The sequence below is a fragment of the Talpa occidentalis genome, unplaced genomic scaffold (assembly GCF_014898055.3).
Source record: "Talpa occidentalis isolate TD23 unplaced genomic scaffold, MPIMG_talOcc4v2.1 talOcc4.16, whole genome shotgun sequence".
Classification (NCBI taxonomy): Eukaryota; Metazoa; Chordata; class Mammalia; order Eulipotyphla; family Talpidae; genus Talpa; species Talpa occidentalis.
The window spans coordinates 45,941,029-45,963,799 of NW_023601653.1; the positions used below are offsets into that span (position 1 = coordinate 45,941,029).

Here is a 22,771-nt window from a genome sequence, read left to right on the forward strand (position 1 = left end):
ATATCTTGGTCAATTATCTTTGGCAGTGACTTTTTAATTTTTTGGCAGAAGAACTGGGGTATAGGCCAGAGGTTCGGGAGATGAGAGTGGAGAGCAGAACAGGCAGAGTGACTGAAATCCACTGCTAAGGGGTGCAGCTGGTGAGACAGGAGAGGTCTGCTACACCCTGCATGGGTCAGCTCCCTGCCAGGGGATCAAACTTAGACCCTTGTGGTGATAGAGCTGAAATTTAACCCCTGGGCCATCAGGGAGGCCCTACAAGTGGCTTTCTATAGTCACAATTTACTGAAATTCTGAAAACCTATCAAACATATTTCAGGAGAAATGGCTTGTTTAATCTAAATTTTAAGTCATTTACCAACTCCCCAAATACACATCTTGGAAAATTCTAGAAAATTGATGAGAACAAAATTTCAGAGAAGTGGGAAATAATTTACTGGGAAATTTTTTTTTTACTGTTTTTCTTAGATTTGAATTTGTGGGTGACTCTATTGCAGAGTTCAGTCTTACTTATTGAAAATTAAAAAATAACAATAATTATGTTATTATATTAATTATAGCAATTAGATAATGATTACAAATAGACATAGAAGAGTAATGATGTTTGAGTACATAGCAAATAAATGAAAATACAATTTAATAAAATTTCAATTAAAATTTAAAGAATCCTCATTTCAAACAGCATGGGGTTATTCATCTATTCAAGGCACAGATTTCTGTTTTATTAACCTTTTAAATTTTCTTACATTGTTGTTCATTTTTAGACAGTATTTGATTTCTCCTCTCATGTGTAGTACCCATAGCACCACAGCACCCATGATCCATCACCACAGTCCCTTGTGCTCTTCCCTCCCCTGTCTTGATCCCTTTCTCTTCCCCTTCCCTGCTGTATGTCTCAGGTCTATACATGGCCTGCAAGTTTTGCAAGACACAAATTCCTTGAGGCGTTAAAAGCCCCACATGGAGAGGAGTAGTAAGACAGACTGAAATAAGATTGAGGTTAAATTAGGGATGTCTTTATATAATATGTCGGACACTGGGATTTTATCCCCTGCTCAGGAAAAGACTCCAAAGATATCCCACACAGTGATGGAAATGTCACTGATGACACTAGATTGGGAAGGGTGTGCAGGGAGAACAGGTACGGACCTGTCAATGTTATTAAGCATCACCAGTGACAGTCCTGCCAAAAGGTGCTGTACAGGTATGGAAGATCATCTGACACATTTTGAAGAAAAATTAACACTGTTTTGAACCTGAACAGATATAAAGAAAGTCCAGAAGATTTTGAAGATGAGCATAAGGAAGTAGGTGAACAGCGACTCCATCACCAAGCACAGTTTGAAGTAGAGAGCGGAAGCTCACTGGAAGGATGACAAGAGTCTGTTTAGCTGGAAGATTTAGACACATGGCAAGACACGGTATGGGATGAGGGAATGAGTCAGTTAGAGGAGCCTCCTCAACCCATATCATGTGTTCATAAAGGGACAGGCTGCAGAAGATACGATGACAATTACAGTCCTCTTGATGTCATGCAGTGAAGAAATGCCCAGGAAATAGACCTTGTCTTCTACCCGCTGAGGTCTTTCTAAATGCGTGGGCCATTACACCTATTTCTGCCACATCTTGAATGTAAAAAGCAATAATCAAGATGGATTTCAAAGGCAAGCCCAAATAAAAATATCTTCCTCTTTATATTCAGATATTTCTTCATCTGAATTGACACAGAATATCCCCCATATAGCCCACATTGCTTGGTTGAGCAACAGATCTATTACTCATTTAAAAAAATGTTAAACATGAAGATATGTTATATAGAAAGATAAAACACAGTATTATTCAGATTTTTGAAAATGTCATGTCTCAATTTGTAAAACTATGTAAACACAGACATGAAAAAAACTAACCTCACTTTTTTTAGCCTCACATTTTTATTTCATTATTTTTTTTTTTTTGAGAGAGGGTGGATCAACATGGCAGCAAGGAAATGCTGAGAGTAAGAACTCCCATTAAAAAAAAGTAAATAGGGAGGAAAAGCGGTAGGTCCCAGTGAGAACTGGGACATGGAAGATACGGGCAACTCCAGCAAACTACCCAAAGAAGAACGCTGCCATAAAAGAGGACTAGAAGGGAGGAAAGCTCAGAACCCTGCTACCCTCCTCTACCCACAAAGTTGGTACTTTCCGACCAACAGAAAGGAGGAAAAAACAAAAAAAACTAAAACAACCAACAAGAACAAACTACTCATCAAGCGGGACTGTGAGTGGAAAGGAACTACTTCAGCCACCACACCCCGAGAACTGGAGCTGTGGAGAACCCTGCAAGATTCCCTGCTAAGGGATGTCTTTATATAATATATCGGGCAAACGGTTCCAGGCTCCATTAGAGAAAAACAAATACTCCCGGAGACCTACAAACAGCCCCAGGCAAGCTGGTAAGCTTGCAAGGAAAATCTCCCTTGAAAAGGATAGGCAGATCGTGGCTGCCCCAGTCTCCACCCCTGCAACCTAGGCTTGCGGGGAGATGTGCAGGGACCCTCAATGAGGTGAATGTCCCTCACTGAGTAATCAGAAACCAGGTGCCCGGACACAGGAGCGGGGTGCAAAAGGTGGCATTTCTGTGGACGCTGAACTGGTCTACAGCCTGCATCCTGGACCTGAAGGCTTTGGAACTGAGACCTGGGGCATGATATTCAGGGCGTGGGATCCCCATGACGGTGGGTCACAAGGCAGCCACAGCACCCCAAAGCCGTTGAGGCTTTCCCCACCATTCCCTCTCTGTTCCCCTGTCCCATGGGGTAAAAAAAAAACAGCTCCCCAAGGACACTAGGAGAGATCTCTGGTGCCACCTAGCCACCAGAGAAAAAAATCACCAACACCCCATAGAATAGGGACCTTTCTTTAGTAAAGATGGCTTGAAACCTACAGAAGGCTCCCAGAGGAGTCAGAAGTGAGCTGGGCAGTTTGCCCAAGCCAGGCCCCTTCTGGTCAGCAGTCCGAGCCCAGAGGGGGAGCGGGCACCCACGGCCGGGGCAGACCAGGCATGCAGAAGAGTGTGCATGTCTCTGAATTGCCATTTTAGAATAGGGACCTTTCTTCACTAAAGACTGCTTGAAACCGGCAGAAGGCTCCCGGAGGAGCCAGAGGTGAGCTGGGAAGTTCACCCAGGCCAGGCCCCTTCTGGCCAGCAGTCCGAGCTCAGAGCGGGAGCGGGCACCCAGGACCAGAGTAGATTGGGCTCGTGGAAGAATGTGCCTGTATCCGAATCGCCATTTTGGAATAGGGACCTTTCTTCAGTAAAGACTGCTTGAAACCAGCAGAAGGCTCCCGGAGGAGCCACAGGTGAGCTGGGAAGTTCGCTCAAGCCAGGCCCCTTCTGAACAGCAGTCTGAGCCCAGAGGGGGAGCAGGCACCCAGGGCCAGGGCAGATCCAGCGTGAGGGAGAGTGTGCCTGTCTCCGAATCACCACTTTAGAATAGGGGCCTTTCTTCAATAAAGACTGCTTGAAACTAGCAGAAGGCTCCCGGAGGAGCCAGAGGTGAGCTGGGAAGTACACCCAAGCCAGTCCCCTTTAGGCCAGCAGTCCAAACCCAGAGGGGGAGTGGACACCCACAGCTGGGGCAGACCGGGTGCACAGAAGAGTGTGCCTGTCTCCAAAGCGCCATTTTAGAACAGGGAACTTTCTTTAATAAAGACTGCTAGAATTTGGCAGAAGGCTCCCCATGGAGCCAGAGGAAGAAGGTTCCCTGCGCAGTCAGAAGTGAGCTGAAGGCCGCCACAAGCCCACTCCCACCTGACAGGAAGTCGGAGCCCAGAGGAGGATCCAGAGATTTGGAACCCAGAGAGCAATCCAGTTGCCCCAATTCCAGGGAAGTCTGTGGGACGTCAAGACACACCTTTGTAACTAAACACAGAAGGAGGAGAGATTCTGTGACAGTGACCATTAACATACTCAAAGGACAACTTCTTCACTAGACTTCTGGCATAACAGTTTTTGACTCGTTTGGATTGCCAATATCTGAAACTCCCGAAAGAACACACCAAAAAGATGCCAGCCAGTAGCAGAGGCACAGTGTCCCAACACATAAGGCAAATTAGAAGACAGGAAGCAGGGAAAAGAAAAACTATAAGCAAAGTAGCAATGCCTGAGAAAAAAGACACACCATAAAAAAACAAACAAACAAACAAAAAAAAAACACCCACCAGCTTGCAACTACTGTGACTTGGAAGAACATCTGAGCCTTCCAGAAAAAGAATTTAAAATTGCTGTGATCAAAAATCTGACTGAAATCATTAAGGAAAAGAACTCTCAGAAGAATGAAATGGAATCCCTAAAGAGGGGAATGAAGGAAATGCAGGAGATCAAAGAATTAACAGAAAAGCTAAAGAATGCTGGGAAAAGCAGTGAAAACAGAATAGAGGAAAGGGAAGAACGAATAAGCACTCTCGAAGACACAGAAATAAAAAGAACCAAAACAGAAAAGGAAAGAGAAGTACAAAGGAAAAAGACCAAAGAAAGACTTAGGGAACTATCTGACTCCACGAGGAGAGGAAATATAAAGTTATAGGAATCCCAGAAGGAGAGGTGAGAGACCTAGGAACAGAGAAAATATTCAAGGAAATAATTGAAGAGAACTTCCCTAACATGAAGAAGGAGCTGAAAATTGATATACAAGAAGCAAGAAGAACACCAAACTTCCATGATGAAAGGAAAAATACAGCAAGACACATAATAGTAAAGCTCCCAAGAATCCAAGACAAGGAAAAAATAATGAAGCTGACAAGAGATAAGTAAAAGATAACATACAAAGGAAACCAATCAGACTGACATCAGACTTCTCCAAAGAAACACTATGGACAAGGAGAGAGTGGAGAGACATAGTTAACAGACTTCAAGATAACAGACGCCAACCAAGAATACTCTATCCTGCAAAGCTCTCCTTCCTCTATGAAGAAAGAACAATGACCTTCCCAGACAAACAGAAACTCTGGAATTTCATTATGACTAAACCCCCACTCCAAAAAATACTACAAGAAGTCCTAAAGCCAGAACCTCAGAGGGAAGAATAACAATGAAAGAAGGCTGAAAAAAAAAGTTATTAAAATAATAAACAAATAAAATCAAAGGAAAGACAAACACAACGGCAAATAGAGATGCTAAAATATTGATATTAACTCTAAATGTAAATGGACTAAACTCTTCAATAAAAACACATAGAGTCGCAGGCTGGATTAAGAAACAAAACCCAACTTTTTGCTGTCTCCAGGAAACACATTTAGCTACAAAATATAAAAATAGACTCAAAGTTAAAGGATGGAAAACAATCCTACAAGCAAACGGACCAAAAAAGAAAGCAGGAACAGCTATACTTATATCAGATAAAACAGGTTTCAAACTCAAAAAGGTAAAAAGAGACCCCAACGGTCACTACATTATGATCAAGGGGATAATACTTCAAGTAGAAATAACACTCATTAACATATATTCACCAAACGAAGGAGCACCAAAATATATCAGACAACATTGTCATCCTTGAAAACAGACATCAGAGAAAACACATACATAGCAGGAGACTTCAACACACCACTGTCAACAATGGATAGATCAAGGAGACAAAAATTAAGTAAAGACACTAAAGCTCTAAATAAGGATCTAGAGCACTTGGGCTTAACAGACATCTATAGAACACTAAACCCAAAAAAATCTGAGTGCACATTTTTCTCAAGCACTCACGGATCATTCTCCAGGATCGATCACATGCTGGGACACAAGACGAACATCAACAGATACACCAAGATTGAAATCATACCAAGCATCTTTTCTGACCTTGAAGTTATCAAACTAGAAATAAACCATAAAAAGAATGCAAGGAACTCACCTACCTCATGGAGATTGAAACACACACTACTAGAAGACCACTGGACTAATGAGAAGATCAAAGAAGAAATTAAAAAAGTCTATGAATTGAATGACAAGGAGGACACCAATTTCTTAAATGTATGGGATGCAGCAAAAGCAGTAATAAGAGGAAAATATATAGCAATAGAGGCTCACATCAAGAAACAAGAAAGAACTCAAAGAAACAACCTAATCTAGACACTCAAATAACTAGAAAAAGAACAAGAAAAAAACCCAAAACAAGTAGAAGAAAAGAAATAACAAAAAACCAAAGCCGAAATAAATGAAATTGAAACTAAAAAAACAATCCAAAAGATCAATGAAACCAAGAGCTGATTCTTCGAAAAATAAATCAAATAGACAAACCCCTAGCCAAGCTCACAAAGGAGAAAAGGGAGAAAGCACAAATAAACAGGATCACAAATGAAAGAGGAGAAATCACAACGGACACAGCAGAAATCAAAAGAATAATCAGAAACTACTATGAACAGTCATACGGAAACAAGTTCAACAATCTAGAGGAGATGGACAAATTGCTACAACTCTACAATCACCCAAAACTAGATAAAGAAGAAATGGAACACCTAAACAGACCAATTACAAGCAGTGAAATTGAAATGGTAATCAAAAACCTCCCCAAAAACAAAAGCCCAGGACCTGATGGATTTACAAATGAATTCTACCAAACATTCAGAGACGAATTAGTGCCTATCCTTCACAAACTCTTCCAAAAAATTGAGAAGGAAGGGACAATACCAAACACGTTCTATGAAGCCAATATTACACTAATACCAAAACCGAATAAGGACAACACAAAAAAAGGAAAACTATAGGCCAATCTCCCTAATGAACACTGATGCAAAAATCCTCAATAAAATTTTAGCTATCAGAATCCAACAATGTATCCATAAGATAATTCACCACGACCAAGTTGGATTCATTCCAGGGGCACAAGGATGGTTTAACATCCGAAAATCAATCAACGTTATCCAACACATCAACAAAAAGAAATATAAAAACCATATGATAATATCAATAGATGCTGAGAAAGCTTTCGACAAAGTGCAACACCCATTCATGATAAAAGCCCTTGAAATTCTTGGGATACAAGGAACATACCTCAACATCATAAAGGCCATCTATGACAAGCCAACAGCCAGTATCATTCTCAATGGTGAAAAGCTGAAAGCATTTCCATTAAGCTCTGGAACAAGACAAGGATGTCCACTCTCACCACTGCTTTTCAATATAATCCTGGAAGTCCTAGCCAGAGCAATAAGACAAAAGAAAGACATACAAGGAATCCAAATAGGAAAAGAAGAAGTCAAACTACCATTATTTGCAGATGATATGATAATATACATAGAGAACCCCAAAAACTCCACAGAAAAACTAATTCATCTAATCAATCAGTTCAGTACAGTGGCAGGATACAAAATCAACATGCAAAAGTCAGTAGCCTTCTTATATACAAACAATAAATCTGAAGAGAAAGAAATAAAAAAAATCCATTTTATTATCAAAACAAAAAAATCAAATACTTGGGAATATAGCTAACAAAAGAGGTAAAGGACCTATACAAAGAAAACTATAAAACACTGTTAAAAGAAATAGAAGAAGACACAAAGAAATGAAAAGACATCCCCTGCTCATGGATTGGAAGAATAAACATTAAAATGGCCATCCTACCAAAAGCAATATACAGATTCAATGCTATTCCAATCAAAATTTCAATGTCATTCTTCAAAGAAATAGAACAATTATTGATGAAATTCATATGGAATCACCAAAAACCCCGAATAGCCAAAGCTCTCCTGAAAAAAAAAAGAAGGGAATGGAGGTATCACACTCCCAGACTTCAATCTATACTACAAAACCATAATCATCAAAACTGCATGGTATTGGAACAAGAACAGACACACAGACCAATGGAATCGAATAGAAAATCCAGAAATAAACCCACAGATTTATGGTCAACTAATCTTTGACAAAGGAGCAAGGAATATGCAATGGAGCAAAGAAAGTTTGTTCAATAAATGGTGCTGGGAAAACTGGGTCGCTACATGCAAAAGAATGAAGCTTGACCACTACCTCACACCATACACAAAAATCAACTCAAAATGGATTAAAGAACTAGACATAAGACCTGAAACCATAAAATACATAGAAGGAAATATAGGCGAAACACTACGTGATTTGCACATCAAAGACATCTTTACAGACACATCACCCAAAGCAGTGATAGTGAAGGCAAAGATAAACAGCTGGGACTACATCAAATTAAAGAGCTTCTGCACAGCAAAAGAGACAATAACAAAAACAAAGAGAAACCCCACCAACTGGGAGAACATTTTTGCACCCAACACTAATGATAAAGGACTGATCACAAAAATCTGCAAAGAGCTGATGAGACTCAACAACAACAAAGAAAATAATCCAGTCAAAAAAATGGGCAGAAGAGCTAAAAAGAAACTTCTCTGAAGAGGAAATGCATATGGCCAATAGGCATATGAAAAAATGTTCAACATCACTTGTAATCAGGGAAATGCAAATCAAAACTATAATGAGCTACCATCTTACACCAGTGAGAATGGCACATACTAAAAAATACCAGCAACAACAAATGTTGGCGAGGTTGTGGAGAAATAGGAACTCTTCTGCATTGCTGGTAGGAGTGCAAACTGGTCCAACCACTATGGAGAGCTGTGTGGAGATTTCTTGACCTACTAAACATAGAGCTTCCATAGGATCCAGCAATTCCACTCCTAGGTATTTACCCAAAGGACACAGAAACATCAATTCCAAAGAGCACCTGCACCCCTATGTTTATAGCAGCACTATTTATAATAGCTAAGGTTTGGAAACAACCCAAATGCCCAAAAATAGATGACTGGATCAAGAAGATGTGGTACATATACACCATGGAATATTACTCAGCAATCAAAAAAGATGAACACATGCAATTTGCAGCAACATGGATGGAACTGGAAGGGATCATGCTCAGAGAAATAAGTCAGAAAGAAAAAGAAAAATACCAGATGGTTTCACTCATAGCAGGAATCTAGAAAACTTAAATAAGGGACCAGGAAAAACAATAACTATAAGAAAGAAAATATCAAAATCAACAAACAACTATGTACCAGAGTTACTCTATGGGTGGGGGGAAGGAGGGATTGGGGTCAAAATAAGTGGTTGTAATTGTATGGGTAATATAAAAATAAAATTTAAATAATAATAAAAATAAAATAAAGACATATATTATGTACTGATATCATCTGCATTTTACCGATGAGAAAACTAAATAATAAAGCTATTCATCATATAGCCTGTTTGTGATGAGAGAGCAGAAAAAAAATTTTTTTTTTGGCATAGACGAATTGGGACATGGTTCAGCAGTATGGAGGGTGAGAGGATTCACGAGAGATACAGTGGGGAGCAGAACAGGTGGATCTCTGTAAAACATTCCTAAGGGGAGCATCGGGCAAGACAGGAGAGGTCTGCTACCCTGTGTGGGTCAGCTCCCTAGCCAGGGATCAAACTCAGGCTATAGTGGTGATAGTGCTGTAACCTTCCATTTTTAAACAATTAGCAAGCATACTTATTTTTAATAAAAATAGGATAAAGCTGGTAATTTGGGCGAAACTATCTTCTGTGATTGGTACTTGTTTATTCTGATGAAATCCATTTGTTGATTCCAAATCACATTTACTATAGATAAAACTCATATTCAATGATTATTTAAAACCAAGTTTTGTCAAAAGAATAAACAATCGCATAGGGTTTTACTAATTGATAAGCATTCTTATTTAAAACCGTTGGATTCAAAGTAACGCCAGGCTTACTCAGCAGTCTTACTGATTGGACTAAAGATAGTTAATATTAGAAGTGGTTAAATTTTTAGTAGCCTTAAGTTGCTATAACTATCACTGGGCTAAAATTTTTGAGTCCAGCTTTTCATTACATGTAAATAAGATTCCAAAATAAGAACACAAGAGGGTAGAAGATTAAGGAACAAAAGGATCAATGTGTGGAGGAGAAGGATGCATGAATAAAATAATTTAACTTCATTATTATTCAGATGGCATTCTACCAGCCATTTACAAAGAGAGAGGGGAGCAAGAGCAAAGCCCCATGAACTTAAAATCTACACAGGAAGGCAGTAAGTTCCATGTATATGATTCATATAATGGAAAATGAAATTTCCAAGGTAAAAGGATACTGCGTGCGCTTCACTGAGTGTGCAAAAAATGCCAAGAAATGATCAAAATAGTTACCAAAGAGAAAACCCTTATACCAATTTCTGTCACATCTTGAAAAGCAGGGAGATACAGGATTTGTCCTCTAAGGGAGATGGAGGATTTGACACAGAAATCCGAGAGAATAGCATAAAATAACTTCAGCAAAAATGAACAGGCTGTTAAGAAGTCAGAAATAACTCAGTGAAGATCTAAAGAAAAAGAAAGATATTTATATGATGAAAAGCTATATTTAAAAACCTACCTGATAATCTTATGTTTAAATAACCCATAAGGCATTTACAGTTGAGGATGCTGGAAATTAATAAAAAGATAGTTCCCCCAAATTTATTCTCAAATGATCATCTAAATAAATGTACATAGTGCTATGAATTGAATTGTGTCTTCCTCACAACTTCAAATGTTCAAGTTCTAATCCACAGTGTGAAAGTAGTTGGAGATAGAATCTTTGGATGGTGATTGATGAAGTCACAAAGTTGGGTACTTATGAGGGGATCAGTGCCCATTTATAAGAGTAGACACCAGAAATCTTACTATTTTTCTCTTCACTCTGTGAAGGTACCATGAGAAGGTCCCATCAGTGACAGGAATATAGCCCTAACCAGGCAGCAGAATCTGTTGGCATCTTGGTCTTGGGCTTCCCAGAATCCAGAGTCGTGATAAATAAATCCTGTTTTTTTTTAAAAAAAAAATATTTGTTTATATTTATTTATGCATATAAGTCCTGGGGTGAAGGCCAGAGGTGGGGGTAAGAAGATTCACCAGAGACAGAGTGGGGAGAAGAACAGGCAGATCTACTGTAATACACTGCTGAGGGGAGCAGTGAGGAGACAGGAGAGGTCTGCTGGGCCATGTGGGTTATCTCCTTGGCTGGGGATCAAACTCAGGCAGCAGTGGCAGGTGATAGATTGATTGCACTGAAACAGTCCTTGCACCACCAGGGAGGCCCTAAATCCAGTTACATAAGTAACACAGTCCATGGCATGTTATTATGATATTTTATTATCACATTCCAATCTGCCCAATACACATTTGTCTTATGTAAACTTATGTCTAAGCTTGCTCACTATTTTTAATGTGTATATATTATTTCTAGCAGTATGTGATATAAATATATATTTTCCCTCTATATCATTATAAATATTCTCTTTACTGACCCTATTTCTTCATGCCTTTCCCTTACATTTTTTCTTGGTTTTACTTTACATGGGTGACAGATATTCAATAAATTCATGTTTCCTGAATTTTTACTTAGCATCTATTAGCTGCTCTACAGACATCATCTAATTTAATCCCGATAAGAATATGCAACACAATAATCTATGGGAAGTATTTCAAGACAATTTTATTGAAAAAAAGGAATAGAAAATGTACACATTTTATAATCCACAAATAGGAGTCTTCTAAATAGTATACATATGTAACTAATTTATATCTGGTAACACAGTGGACAATGAAAATAAAACACTCCTTGATGACATTTCTTAAGGATAATCAATAATTTATTTCTCTTTTATTGTCACAATTACCACAATTATCTAGCTACATGACCAATGTGTCACCACATATCACAGAAGATTGTCCACTTACACTTTACTGAGACAAAGACAATGGCCATTTCAGTGTTCAATGTACAATAGGATGTTAAAAGAAGTGGCTTTATGTATAAGACAAGATGCAGCACGGGATTAATTAACAGGTTTGATTTACTACATATTCCACCAAGAAGCAAGCATAGAAAGGTTTTGGCATTGAGTTGTTATTAAAGTAGAAAATAAGTAAACTAGAGAAATAAATCCAGATCTTAACTTACAATAGATACATTAAAATAGGAAATTAATTGACTCCTCAGTATTTTCCTTCAAGCTTTTTTTTTCTTTTCTTATGTTTGTTTTTTATATATAAATGAGTAATATGAATATATCACAAGTTAAAGGAAGATTTCAGCCAAAAAGAAGGTACCAGTATATGAATAACAAATGAAAAAATTACCAAGTATTTTTGCTTACAAAAACTTTAAACTATAAAGAGTCACAAAATATATATAAAAATGCCACATTTAACGAGGCAATCATACTCTACCCAAACTGGTAGCATCTTCTGAAAATCATTTGCATCCGGTCATACAGTGGTGACTGACAAGAAGGCGTTATGAACCCGCGAGCCGTCGGGAGATTTAGCTCCATGCGTCATCAGTTCTTGGATTGTCATCCAGTTGTCCAAGATTTTCTTGTTCCTCTTCTTCATCATCTTCTTGTGACTCAGTTCGAGGATGTTGATCTCCTTCTTGCCCTCGCTGCCACTCTGGGGACTTTCCTTGAGACACTCCAGCCGGCTCCGCATCATGAACTCTCGGCGCCTCCGCTGCTCCTTCGCCCGCACCAGATGTTGCTTCCTCTCTTCTTTGCTCCAGTAGCGCCCCATCTTCATTTCACTCATGGTGTCGTCGTCGGTGGTCATGCCGCTCCGCTCCTCCTTGATCTTTAAGGCACGCTCCTTCAGAATGCGGTCTCGCACCGGCCTCTTGGTGATGTACCGGGTACCGTCACTTCTGATCTTCACCTTCCACTCCATCTTTGGCTCCGAGCACTTAGGGGACTCCTTGCACATGCTCACCAAGCTGAGCTGACTCTGCGCGTACTCGACTGCCGATTTCTGTTGAATGAGCTGCATGTAGCTCTGATAGTGGCGGGCGTGTGCCGGGATGTTGGCGAATCTGTAGGAGGAGCTGTGGTAGGGAGAGAGGTAAGGGGTGTGTTCGCTGCCTGCCTTCTCCTGATCAGACAGCTTGCTTTCCAGTATCTTCTCCTTGCACGCCATGATGCAACCTTGTTCGGTGGTTTTGGCTTTGGTGGAGGCGGAGTCTTTGCTGCTCTGTCCAGAAGAGGACTGATCGGCTGCAGCTGTGCTTCTCAGATTTTTCTTGTTGGTAAGGTTGATCATTCTTGGAAGGGAACTGTCGGGGGACCGGTCCAAAGTGAGTGGGGTGCTTCTGCAGCTTTCAGCTGTGTTGTAAGCACTAGAGCTGTCCTTGTCTGACTTCTCTGGGTGTTCCATGATGTCATCGAGTTTCCCCCTTTGCATATCCATGCTGGTATTATAATTTCGGAACCCTTCATCATGCAACGCCCAGATGTCTCCATACTGCTCTGTCACTTTCTGGAGCCTGTGAGCTTGCATGATATTCTGACACTCAAGTTCAATGTTTCTTAGCTCTTCATTAAGCAACTGCAGCTCATGTTCCACTCCCTCCTGTTCCCCCTGATTGCATTCAATTGTGCTGCTCGAGTAATACAGGTCATACTCGCCATGATTTCCAATCTTGCACTTGAGCTCCAAGAGCTGCCGGAATCTTTCACACTCCTCGTCTGGGTGGCCAGTGCAGTCTGAGTCTAGGCATTCACCAGACACGAAGCTCTCGTTGCACTGAAGTTCAATGCTTCCCAGCGTGTCTTGGCTCTGCCCCAGTTCTCTCCTGCTCTTCAAAAATGTGCTGTTGGGGTCCTCAGCTGCATTCTCTTGCTCTGAGCTCTCATCGTTTCTTAAGCTTTCATCTGTGCGCCCAACACCACTGTCCTTCTCATGGTTATTGGATGAGGATGTGGCTGTGTCTGTGGTACCTTCTTCTTCTTCTTGTTTTTTTGGCTAAGAAAAGAGAAAGGGGAAAGAAGAAAATTGATTATTTTGAGAAACACTACTCATTGAAAAACTTGTCCAAAAAACAATGCTTCCTGGCAAAAGTAAAGTCTCTAGAAAGCAGCTCTCACTTTAGGATACATAACAATTTCACAAGTAAAGGCAATTGACACATAGCAGCTTTTGATACAAAAAGAAATAAAGAAAATAAAAACAGCCTAAATGTGACTGTGATAACCACTTGGGGAGAAATAAAACAGGACACATTTAAATAAGGGATTCTTGTCTTTTGTTTTCTGTGGGAAACTAGAGTGCAGGTGTGTGAATGAGGTGACTATTAGTTTCTGAGGTGACAGTAAGCAAAGGCATGAGGAAGACAGATGTCTAAATTGTCTTCAGCAATATGGAGTCCTGGATTTCAGAAAATGCATCATTTTCATTAACATTTTATGAATTTTTCTTAAATTCAGAGTAAACATTGCTGATCTAGTAATAGAATGATTATAGTAAGCCAAATACCACAAAATCTAGGATGGACTAGTACTGAAGCCAGATCCTTCCTGCTATGGGATTATCTCATACACTCACACTCACATGCATATATGTAAGTTTCATTCCCTGGGAAGCTTTTACTTTCATGAAGAATAATTTCTGTTACTGCCTTAAGGAGAATGCACAAGCAGTTCTTTCTCTGTGAATAAAATTACCATTTCCTCCATCACTCATCATAAAGTACTTAATGAGGCAGTTTCCAGAGTGTATTCCCCTATGTCTAAGTTTACTCACTATTTTTTATGTGTATATATTGTTTCTAATAGTAGGTGATAGAAATAAATATATAAATATATATTTCTTTAGTAGATGTAACTATATAATTAAATATTATTTGGCCTGTTACTGTTATTGTTTTTTTTTTTTAAAGATTTGTTTATGTATACAAGAACTGGAGTACAGGACAGAGGTGTGTGTGTGGGGAGGTGGTGAAAGGACTCACCAGAGACAGAGTGGGGAACAGAAAAGGCAGATGGACTGAAATACACTGCTGAGGGGAGCAGCTGGCGAGTCAGAAGAGGTCTGCTGCACCATGTGGGTGCAACCAGGGATGGAATTTGTTCTGGCCAACCGGGGATGGAATTTGTTCTGCAGCCACTGGGAATAGCTTCATAGGTTGCCTCTTAACCCTTTGTGCCACCAGAGAGGCCCATTGGCCTGTTATTGTTAAAGAAGGACTGAATATAGGTGATAAAGAGTGTTCTGAATCAGGTCTGAGAGAGTGTCTTTAGATAAATTATTATTTTCCATAGAAATAATGATGGAACAAAGTAGAGAGGGGAAAATAGGATCGTGTATATGTAATGTTAGGATTCTCAATCTTTCTCTGAAGCATTTCTGTGATTGTTGGAAACATATTGAGATTGATTTGAAGTCTTATTGATAAAAAAATGTTATAAATAACTATACCTAACAACGGAATGCTTTTACTGCCTCTGTCCCTAGCTATAAGCTGACAATAGTATCAAATGTGATGACTTCTCAACACTTCATTAGAAACCGCCCAAACAGCATGATTGATATTGGGCATTTGGGTTTATATACTATATTATTTGCGTTTATATTTTTCTCATATCTAGTGATGAACTGGAAAAAATACAAGAGGGCTAGTATCATTTTTTCTTGTTTTACATGCCGTACAAATGACAGCCACAGGTTATATGCTGAGTGAGGCTACATTGGCATGGCATCAAGGATGGACAGTATGCAAAACAAAATGTCCATGTGGATCTGTATTTTCATTTGTAAGTATGTGTATGCATTTTAAAATTAAATTTATTTGTTTTGGTTTATTACCACATGTGAAAATAAACAGCTTTCCATTTTCAGATCTGGAAATCCTGGTTGATAGACTGCTACTCTATCATTTATCATTTCCCCATGGAATTATTGCTGTGACAGGCAATGTTTCTACCAAGACATTTCTAATGTAGTATTGTTGTTTAGTAGGGCAAAGGACTTTTAAAGGTTTCTGTACTTCTCATCATTTTTCAGTCTCATGGCGAAGAAAAATTTCCACAGAATGAGAATCTAACCGCAGGGACATCCGACGTTTCCTCAAAAGACCGAGCATTTGTGTGACATGTGATGAGTAGCAGCACCTGACACCCTATCACTTCCCCTGGACAGGATTTCTTCCTTCTTTCTTTATTCCCACATCCTCTTGTCAATACTGTAGCAGGTCATATTTTGTATCTAAGAGAGGAAAAGCCTGGAGCAAGGACTTTCTTGCATGTAACCAGCATCTGCCACCAAAGAATATCTTTATTTGTGACTAGTGTTGAAGTCATACATAAAAATTTCCATCTGTCCACCTGTATTGAAGAGCAATCACCCCAGCAGAAGCAGCACTTTTGAGCATGAGCTACTGTTGCAAAGTGGCCCGTGAGCATCTGTTACGGCACACAGGGCTCTCTGGAAGTCACCTGCAGTAATGGAAATGCGCATGTGCCTGCGTGCACACATGCTCATCTCTGCGGTGAGACATCAGCATGACGTTAGCATGTCAATACTGTTCCATCATTCAACTTAGTAAAGTGATAGAATGTTTATGTTTCGTGTTCCTCAATCTGTCAAGATTAAAAAAATCCTTTAGGCTATGTTAATAGTGAAAGTAAAATGATAATGAAGCAAATCGGTCAGCTGACAGCATAAGCGCTAATAATGTGGTATCAGGCAGATGACGGCTATGAATCCAACATAAAAGAAATCTAGGGTGCATTGATCTTGTTTTTATCCAAAAAGAAAATAACCAGAAGAATGAAAGACCCCTAAGGTTCAGTCTGCCATAGTCACACTGTGGATGAATTAAGGGCGGGGAATCTGTTCACTTTTCTTGGTATTCTCATGATGATACATCTTAGGAGCTCATAATTTTTCGTGTATGAATCTGTGACCCAAGACAAAATTATGTCAGTCATTTCAATGAAAACTACTCCAATTCATAGGTGTCAAGATATAAGCAGGATACCTGAGCCACAAATAAGATTGATAGCTTCTATCTTGCCATGTTCATTCTATAGTTGCCTATTCAAGTAGATAGAGTAAAAATTACAAGTGTAAAATTGTTTTCTGAAGTGGAAGGGTCACTTCATGAGCTATAGTTTGTCTCCACTAGCATAGAGGAGAAACACCACATTTTTGCTATTAAATTTCTGAAAGTGGGTGAACAGTCCAGAGTTCAGCATTTGAATACTACAGTGCATGACTGACAATCATCTCCAAGCTTCTCAAAGCAGAAATACTTTGAATTTAAACTTTTAAAGTTTAGTCCTTCTGCTTCATTTGAAAGATCATTTACTCTCAAAACTTGTCATGACAGAGATGTGTGATCAAACTCTTTGATTTTTTAACTCTATTCATGATTACATATTAGAAAAAGAACTGGCAATATTTCCAAAGATGTAGTTCAAGTTGTTGTTCCTACCTGCTCCACCTCCTTGGCCGTGTGCTGCGTGGCTTCATTATGCTGTTCTTCCAGCATCTCCAAGTTTAACTCCTCTAAGAACTCATTCCTTTCATCTTCCAGCCAGCCTTCATCCAGCTGCAAAGTAACACATTAGTACATTCTATTAGGCTAGTGAGAACTCATGCTAAAATAAGGTAAACTTAAATGGTGATGCCTGACTAGTTCCTTTTATCATAATGATTCTCTTCAGAATACCAGCCTCTGATAGTTCACCTCTTAGCAGCAAGAAAAGGTGATAAAAAAAATAAGACTTTTATGCCTTTTATCCTTTCCTGAAACAGGGCTACAGATTTTCTCTCATAACAGAAAAGATCTCATAGCATAGAACATTATCGTCTTTCAGAATGTATGAAAAGCATACTGCATAATCCACAGCTGTCGCACTCATTACCTCCAACAGTCCCACTATTAAAAAGCTGCAGTGGTACTAATAGGGCCAGGAAACAATTGGGCTTTTTTCCCTGACAATGTCCCCCAATGTGACTACACAGAAAGTGCCCCCACCCTTAATCCCCTCAACCCTTATCTAGCACTTTTTTTTCCCCAGTGGATGGTTTCCAAGTTAACAAGATGGCGGCTTGCCACAAACACAGCCAACATGTTATTTTATGTGAAAAAAGGTAAATTCTAAGTTATTATTCTCAAAAAAGTAATGTTACACCATGTGCATTCTGGGTTATATTTAGGCCCAATTCCAAGAAGAACCTTAAATGTTGCATGTGAGGGTGGTGAGGCATGCAGGGTTTTGTTCATGGGTGCAGAATCCAAGCATTCTTGTGGGACGCTTACACAAATTACACTGAACAAAAAAATCCCTTCAGCTTCTCCATACAAGCTGAAGTAGAAAATGGGAGTTACCTTGCTAGTATGATGAATGTAATTTACCTCAAAGTGGGATTTTGGTGTTGGATTACTTAAATTGAGTGTGTTGATTAAATTAATTCAATTATTATCAAGGTTCGGCTTTAGTCTGTGTTACAAAGAAACTACAATTCACTAGTGAGCCAACATTAACAGCAGCTTGAAGTATTTTCACCATTGAACAAATGGGCAAATAAGCTTTCAAGGTAACTGAACTTCTAGAACTTAAAACCAAAAGACACCTAAAAGAACATTAATCTGCACAGAAGGGGATTTAGAAAGTATGTAGCATACTCATTAATATGAAGGCAACACCGGTTTCTAGGGAGCTATTATTCTAGCTCTCCAGAATTTTCTTTTTTAAAAAAAACTGACTGGGGCCCAAGGCTGGGGCATTTATTCATTCTTATTCATTTAAATGTCACCTGAATAACTAGAGCAAGTTCTCTGACTTTGATATGCAGATGAACTATCAAAATAACTGAGTAAAATTTAAATCCATCCCAATTTTAACTGTCCAAGTTTTACATTCTTTAATCTTTTGAAGTTTCATGCAGTAGCAAATCCCAGACACTAAACCAAATTATTTCAAGTTAGAAAGTTTACTTTTTGAAAGTACACCAAGGAACCTTTCTTTAATCAAATCAACACAAAATATTTGCTAACACAGATATCGTGAGTGATGAAAGAGTCTTTTGAAATTTAAACAAATGGTTGAGGAAGGTGTGGAGCATAAAAGGCAGACGTTAATTAATGATTCCCAGTAATTCTTTTCTTACTAACCAATCCCATCCTTTTTAGAGTTGCCATTTATAGTCAGCTTATGTCTATTTTGATTAGACTCTACTAGAGGATGGAGATAAACAGCACTGTGAATGTAGAGCAAGTCTCCTCCCTCATTTCCTTTCACCAACACTGGCAGACAGACCTTCCCCCCACAGCCAGCCTGCTGAGAAGGGAGGCCTCTCCTTGTTAACAGGCCTCTGGCTGGGTGGCAGTGGCATGCGCACACACACACACACACACACACACACACACACACACACACGGCATTTTTGAGAAAGAAACAACCTGCACAGTCTTACAAGTATTGGCTACAGGTTCTTTTGAGAACCCTCACTGCCCAATGTCCCAAGGGGAATAGGCAAGAAAAGCAATCTCTTTAATGGTCTGAGGGAGAAAATGGGCAGAAAAGAAAAAAAGTTGACAGGGAATGGAAGAAATGAGTTATTTTAAAATGTCGCACGGATGCACAAGCTAGCCCCCAGCAACTATAGATCATTTCCAAGAATGTACAGAATCTTTGAAACATTAAAACATAAGAAAGGCTAGAAAAAGCACACAAAAAGCATTCACATTCTCCCTGAGTAAAATACACATGCAAAAAAACGCAATAGTGAGATGTTGAAGTTGATGGAAATATACGGGTGATATAAAGGCAATTTTTGCTCTTTCTTTTTCTTCCACTATACAGCAGGTTCTGCTTAAATTACATTTTAAAGCAGCAAGTTAAAATGCGTTTCCTTTCCTTACTTTTTCTACTTATCTGACTTTCTCAAGGCAATTAGCCTCCTTGCAGTGTCACAAAGGCTTTCTGCAGGAGCAAGGGGCCAGAGGAGATTCTGATTTTGACAGACAGGACAGTATCTCAGTCAGACAACCATCTTTTATCAACTGTGGAAGGAAGTCTTGCCTGAAAATTCATCCTCCAACATTGATTCTTTGGGGTCAGTAAAATGTAGTCAGATGCAAAAATGTCACTGATTCCATCAAGCATATGTATTCCATCAAAGATTAATAAGATCTGGTCTTAGGCCATTAATTTCTATTCTTCCTCAGTTCATTATAGCTACTCTGTGACACAGTTTAAGAAAATGCTTTAATTCTAAATTGATGGGGTTGTCCAACAGTTACATGAAAAGGGCAGGGGAACTATATTCTAACATCAAAATAAAATATCTTTTGTACAACAGGGAGGACTACCTAGTTTTGAATTTCTGAAACACATTGAACTATTTTTTTCTGATCTTTTTCAAAAAATGGGATCAGTGAGATACACTTGTTTGCAAAATTAGTAGGTAATTGATGAAATTTCATGCATATTTTAAAAATTCACATCAGCTCATTGTATAAGCTCCCTAACCTGCTTTTAAGAACCCAGGTGTATAACTTTTCTCTGCCCAGGGTTATGGCAGGCTTTATGGGAACCATTTAGAATGGTCACAGGCATAAAGAAAATATACACAGAAAGGGTGATCTTTTATAACCACTATATTCAAGTCAGGATTCAGTCTGACACCAAAATACACTTACTCAATGTAATTTATAGATAGTATGTTGTTACTGAGCCTGAAAAATGTCAGATTAATAACCTGGGAGACAAATGGTGATATAACCAACTTCACTCAAACTATGGACAGATGGATAGAAGGGTGACAATACTGTGTCCTTTCTGCATTGTGGTGGGGTATCAAAAATGATATAAAAGGAAATACCAATAGTGCTTTTCTTCCACCATTACCTTTCCTTTAATTTCATGACATCTCCCTCTGTAAAGATATTAAAAAAATCCCCTTAGAAGCTATCAGTTTGTTTTTTGGCCAGAAAGATGTTTTAGTCACTCTAAACTTGGAAAAAATTCATTTACTATACCTGGAATCTCGCCATGCCACACAGTGCTTTATTTGACAAAGTTATTATGAAAAGGTTTAAGTCGATAGCTGGATATGCTAATGTTTGTCTCATTAGAGATTTTTTTCAAGATACCTTAATGTGCCAATTAAGTATTTTTAGATGGAAACCTGAAGTCAGAACCCATACAGAATTAAAAATCACATACAATTAGCCATTTTTATTTATGAACTCATTTAAATAACTGGCAAGTGGAAGGAGAGAATAATGATTCAATTTTGTGTGCTTTTTGAAAAAAGAAGATGTTTAGCTGCCATTCTGTGGAGCAAGATAAGGGAGTCTCTAAGTTCATAATAGTCTTTGAAAGGCAGGTAAGTTAGGAAAGATCACTCATTATAGCCTTGTATGCTTGGTTTTACAAATATCCATGGCACCGGTTTGCTCTGGATTGGCAGGGAGTGAATATAAAATTCCATCTCCAGCCTTCTGAGCCATGTTCTGACCTGGATCTCTGGCCTCGCAACCAACAGCACAATCCTTTTGCACTCATCACTAGACAGCAATGCCACTGCTTCTTCTCGATTCTGGACATCTTCCCCATTTATCTAGAAAACAAATGAAAGTGGCACATTAGTTTCCATTTCCACAATGCTGCACACAATAAATGGCAAATATCAGCTCATTTATGGTAAATGTATGGACAATGAAGCTCACACAATGGGCTCATCTTCAGCCCCTCGTGGTAAGTGCCTTCACTCAATTACGCGCTTACTGTAAGAGCCATATCGATCTCTGAAGGATGGCGGACATCAGAGGAAGCAGTTATGTTCATAAATGTCCAACCTGCGCCCTGGCAACATACATCTAGCAATACAATTAACCAGTCCCTGACAGGTGATGTTCATCTTTCTCCGCTCAGAGTAATGGAAGTGTCACTCTGAGATAATAGTGCTGGGGCAAGCAGACCGGCAATCCCACAACTGAAATCCGTTATCCTGTGTGCTTGCTGGGAGCCAATTAGAGAGCTGCAGTTATCTCTAACCAGGCAGTGCTCCCAGGCCACTGCTGATTGCATTTTCATTTAATCATCTCATATCCCTGTGTGGGTCTGACTCGGTTGTCCCAAGTCACTCTCAGGGTATCTTTCAGTGTTTAATGAAAAGAAGGAAGGGTATGCACCAGGCATGTCCTCATCAATATTTCAGTTCTTTTGTAATATGTATCCATGTCCTAAAACAACAAAACTAATGGAATAGCTTAAGGTTCCTGATTAAAATATATATCTAAAATTAAGAAAAAAATAAGATTAATATTTTTTATAAGAGTGTTTAGTTAAAGAAACCAAACTTGAGCAAACTTTTTTTGATTAAAAGGAAAAGATGCCAATGGCATTTGAAATATATCTTGCGGGGCCTTCCTGGTGGCCTAGGGGTTAAGTCTCAGCACTATTACCACCATGATCTGAGCTCAATATCTGGCCAGGGAGCTGACCCACGTGGCACAGCAGACCTCTCCTGTCTCACCCTCTGCTCCCCTCAGCAGTGTATTTCAGTTGATCCACCTATTCTGCTCCCCACTCTGTCTCTGGTGAATCTTCGCACACCCTGCACCTCTGGCCTGTATCCCAGATCTTCTATGCAAACAACAACAAAAAGAAAAACATTTTGTTTATTTTTAAAGTTCTTTTTTAAGATAAGACAAATATAGTTGCTAAAGTTTGCCTTTTAAATTGCATTTCCATGTTAAAATGTGTTTAAACCTTAGCTAGCACAACTTTTTTTCAGATAATTTTTTGATTGATTGATGGCCCAAATCTATAGAGATGAGATTATTGATCTATTACATATAATCAAAATATACAGAAATTTTAAAGAGGTCAAGTAATTCTAAAATAAGTATTAAGTATTTCAATAACTTAATAGAAAACGTGGCTGCATACATAGGTTTTTTCAATAATTAATCTAACATC

General features: G+C 39.0%; 1 protein-coding gene across 2 annotated transcripts in view; it reads right to left on the reverse strand.

The window, feature by feature from the left end:
- Nucleotides 1–11,484: 11,484 nt before the first annotated feature.
- PDZRN4 (PDZ domain containing ring finger 4) overlaps nt 11,485–22,771 on the reverse strand; it is a 393,965-nt gene continuing 382,678 nt past the window's right edge. For both annotated transcript variants that reach the window (XM_054696295.1, XM_054696296.1), the window contains 3 exons: nt 21,306–21,407; nt 17,269–17,385; nt 11,485–13,799 (listed from right to left, as the gene is read on the reverse strand). In XM_054696295.1, the coding sequence (XP_054552270.1) occupies nt 12,276–13,799; nt 17,269–17,385; nt 21,306–21,407 (1,743 nt within the window). In that variant the 3' untranslated portion in view covers nt 11,485–12,275. The remainder of the gene's footprint in view (nt 13,800–17,268; nt 17,386–21,305; nt 21,408–22,771) is intronic.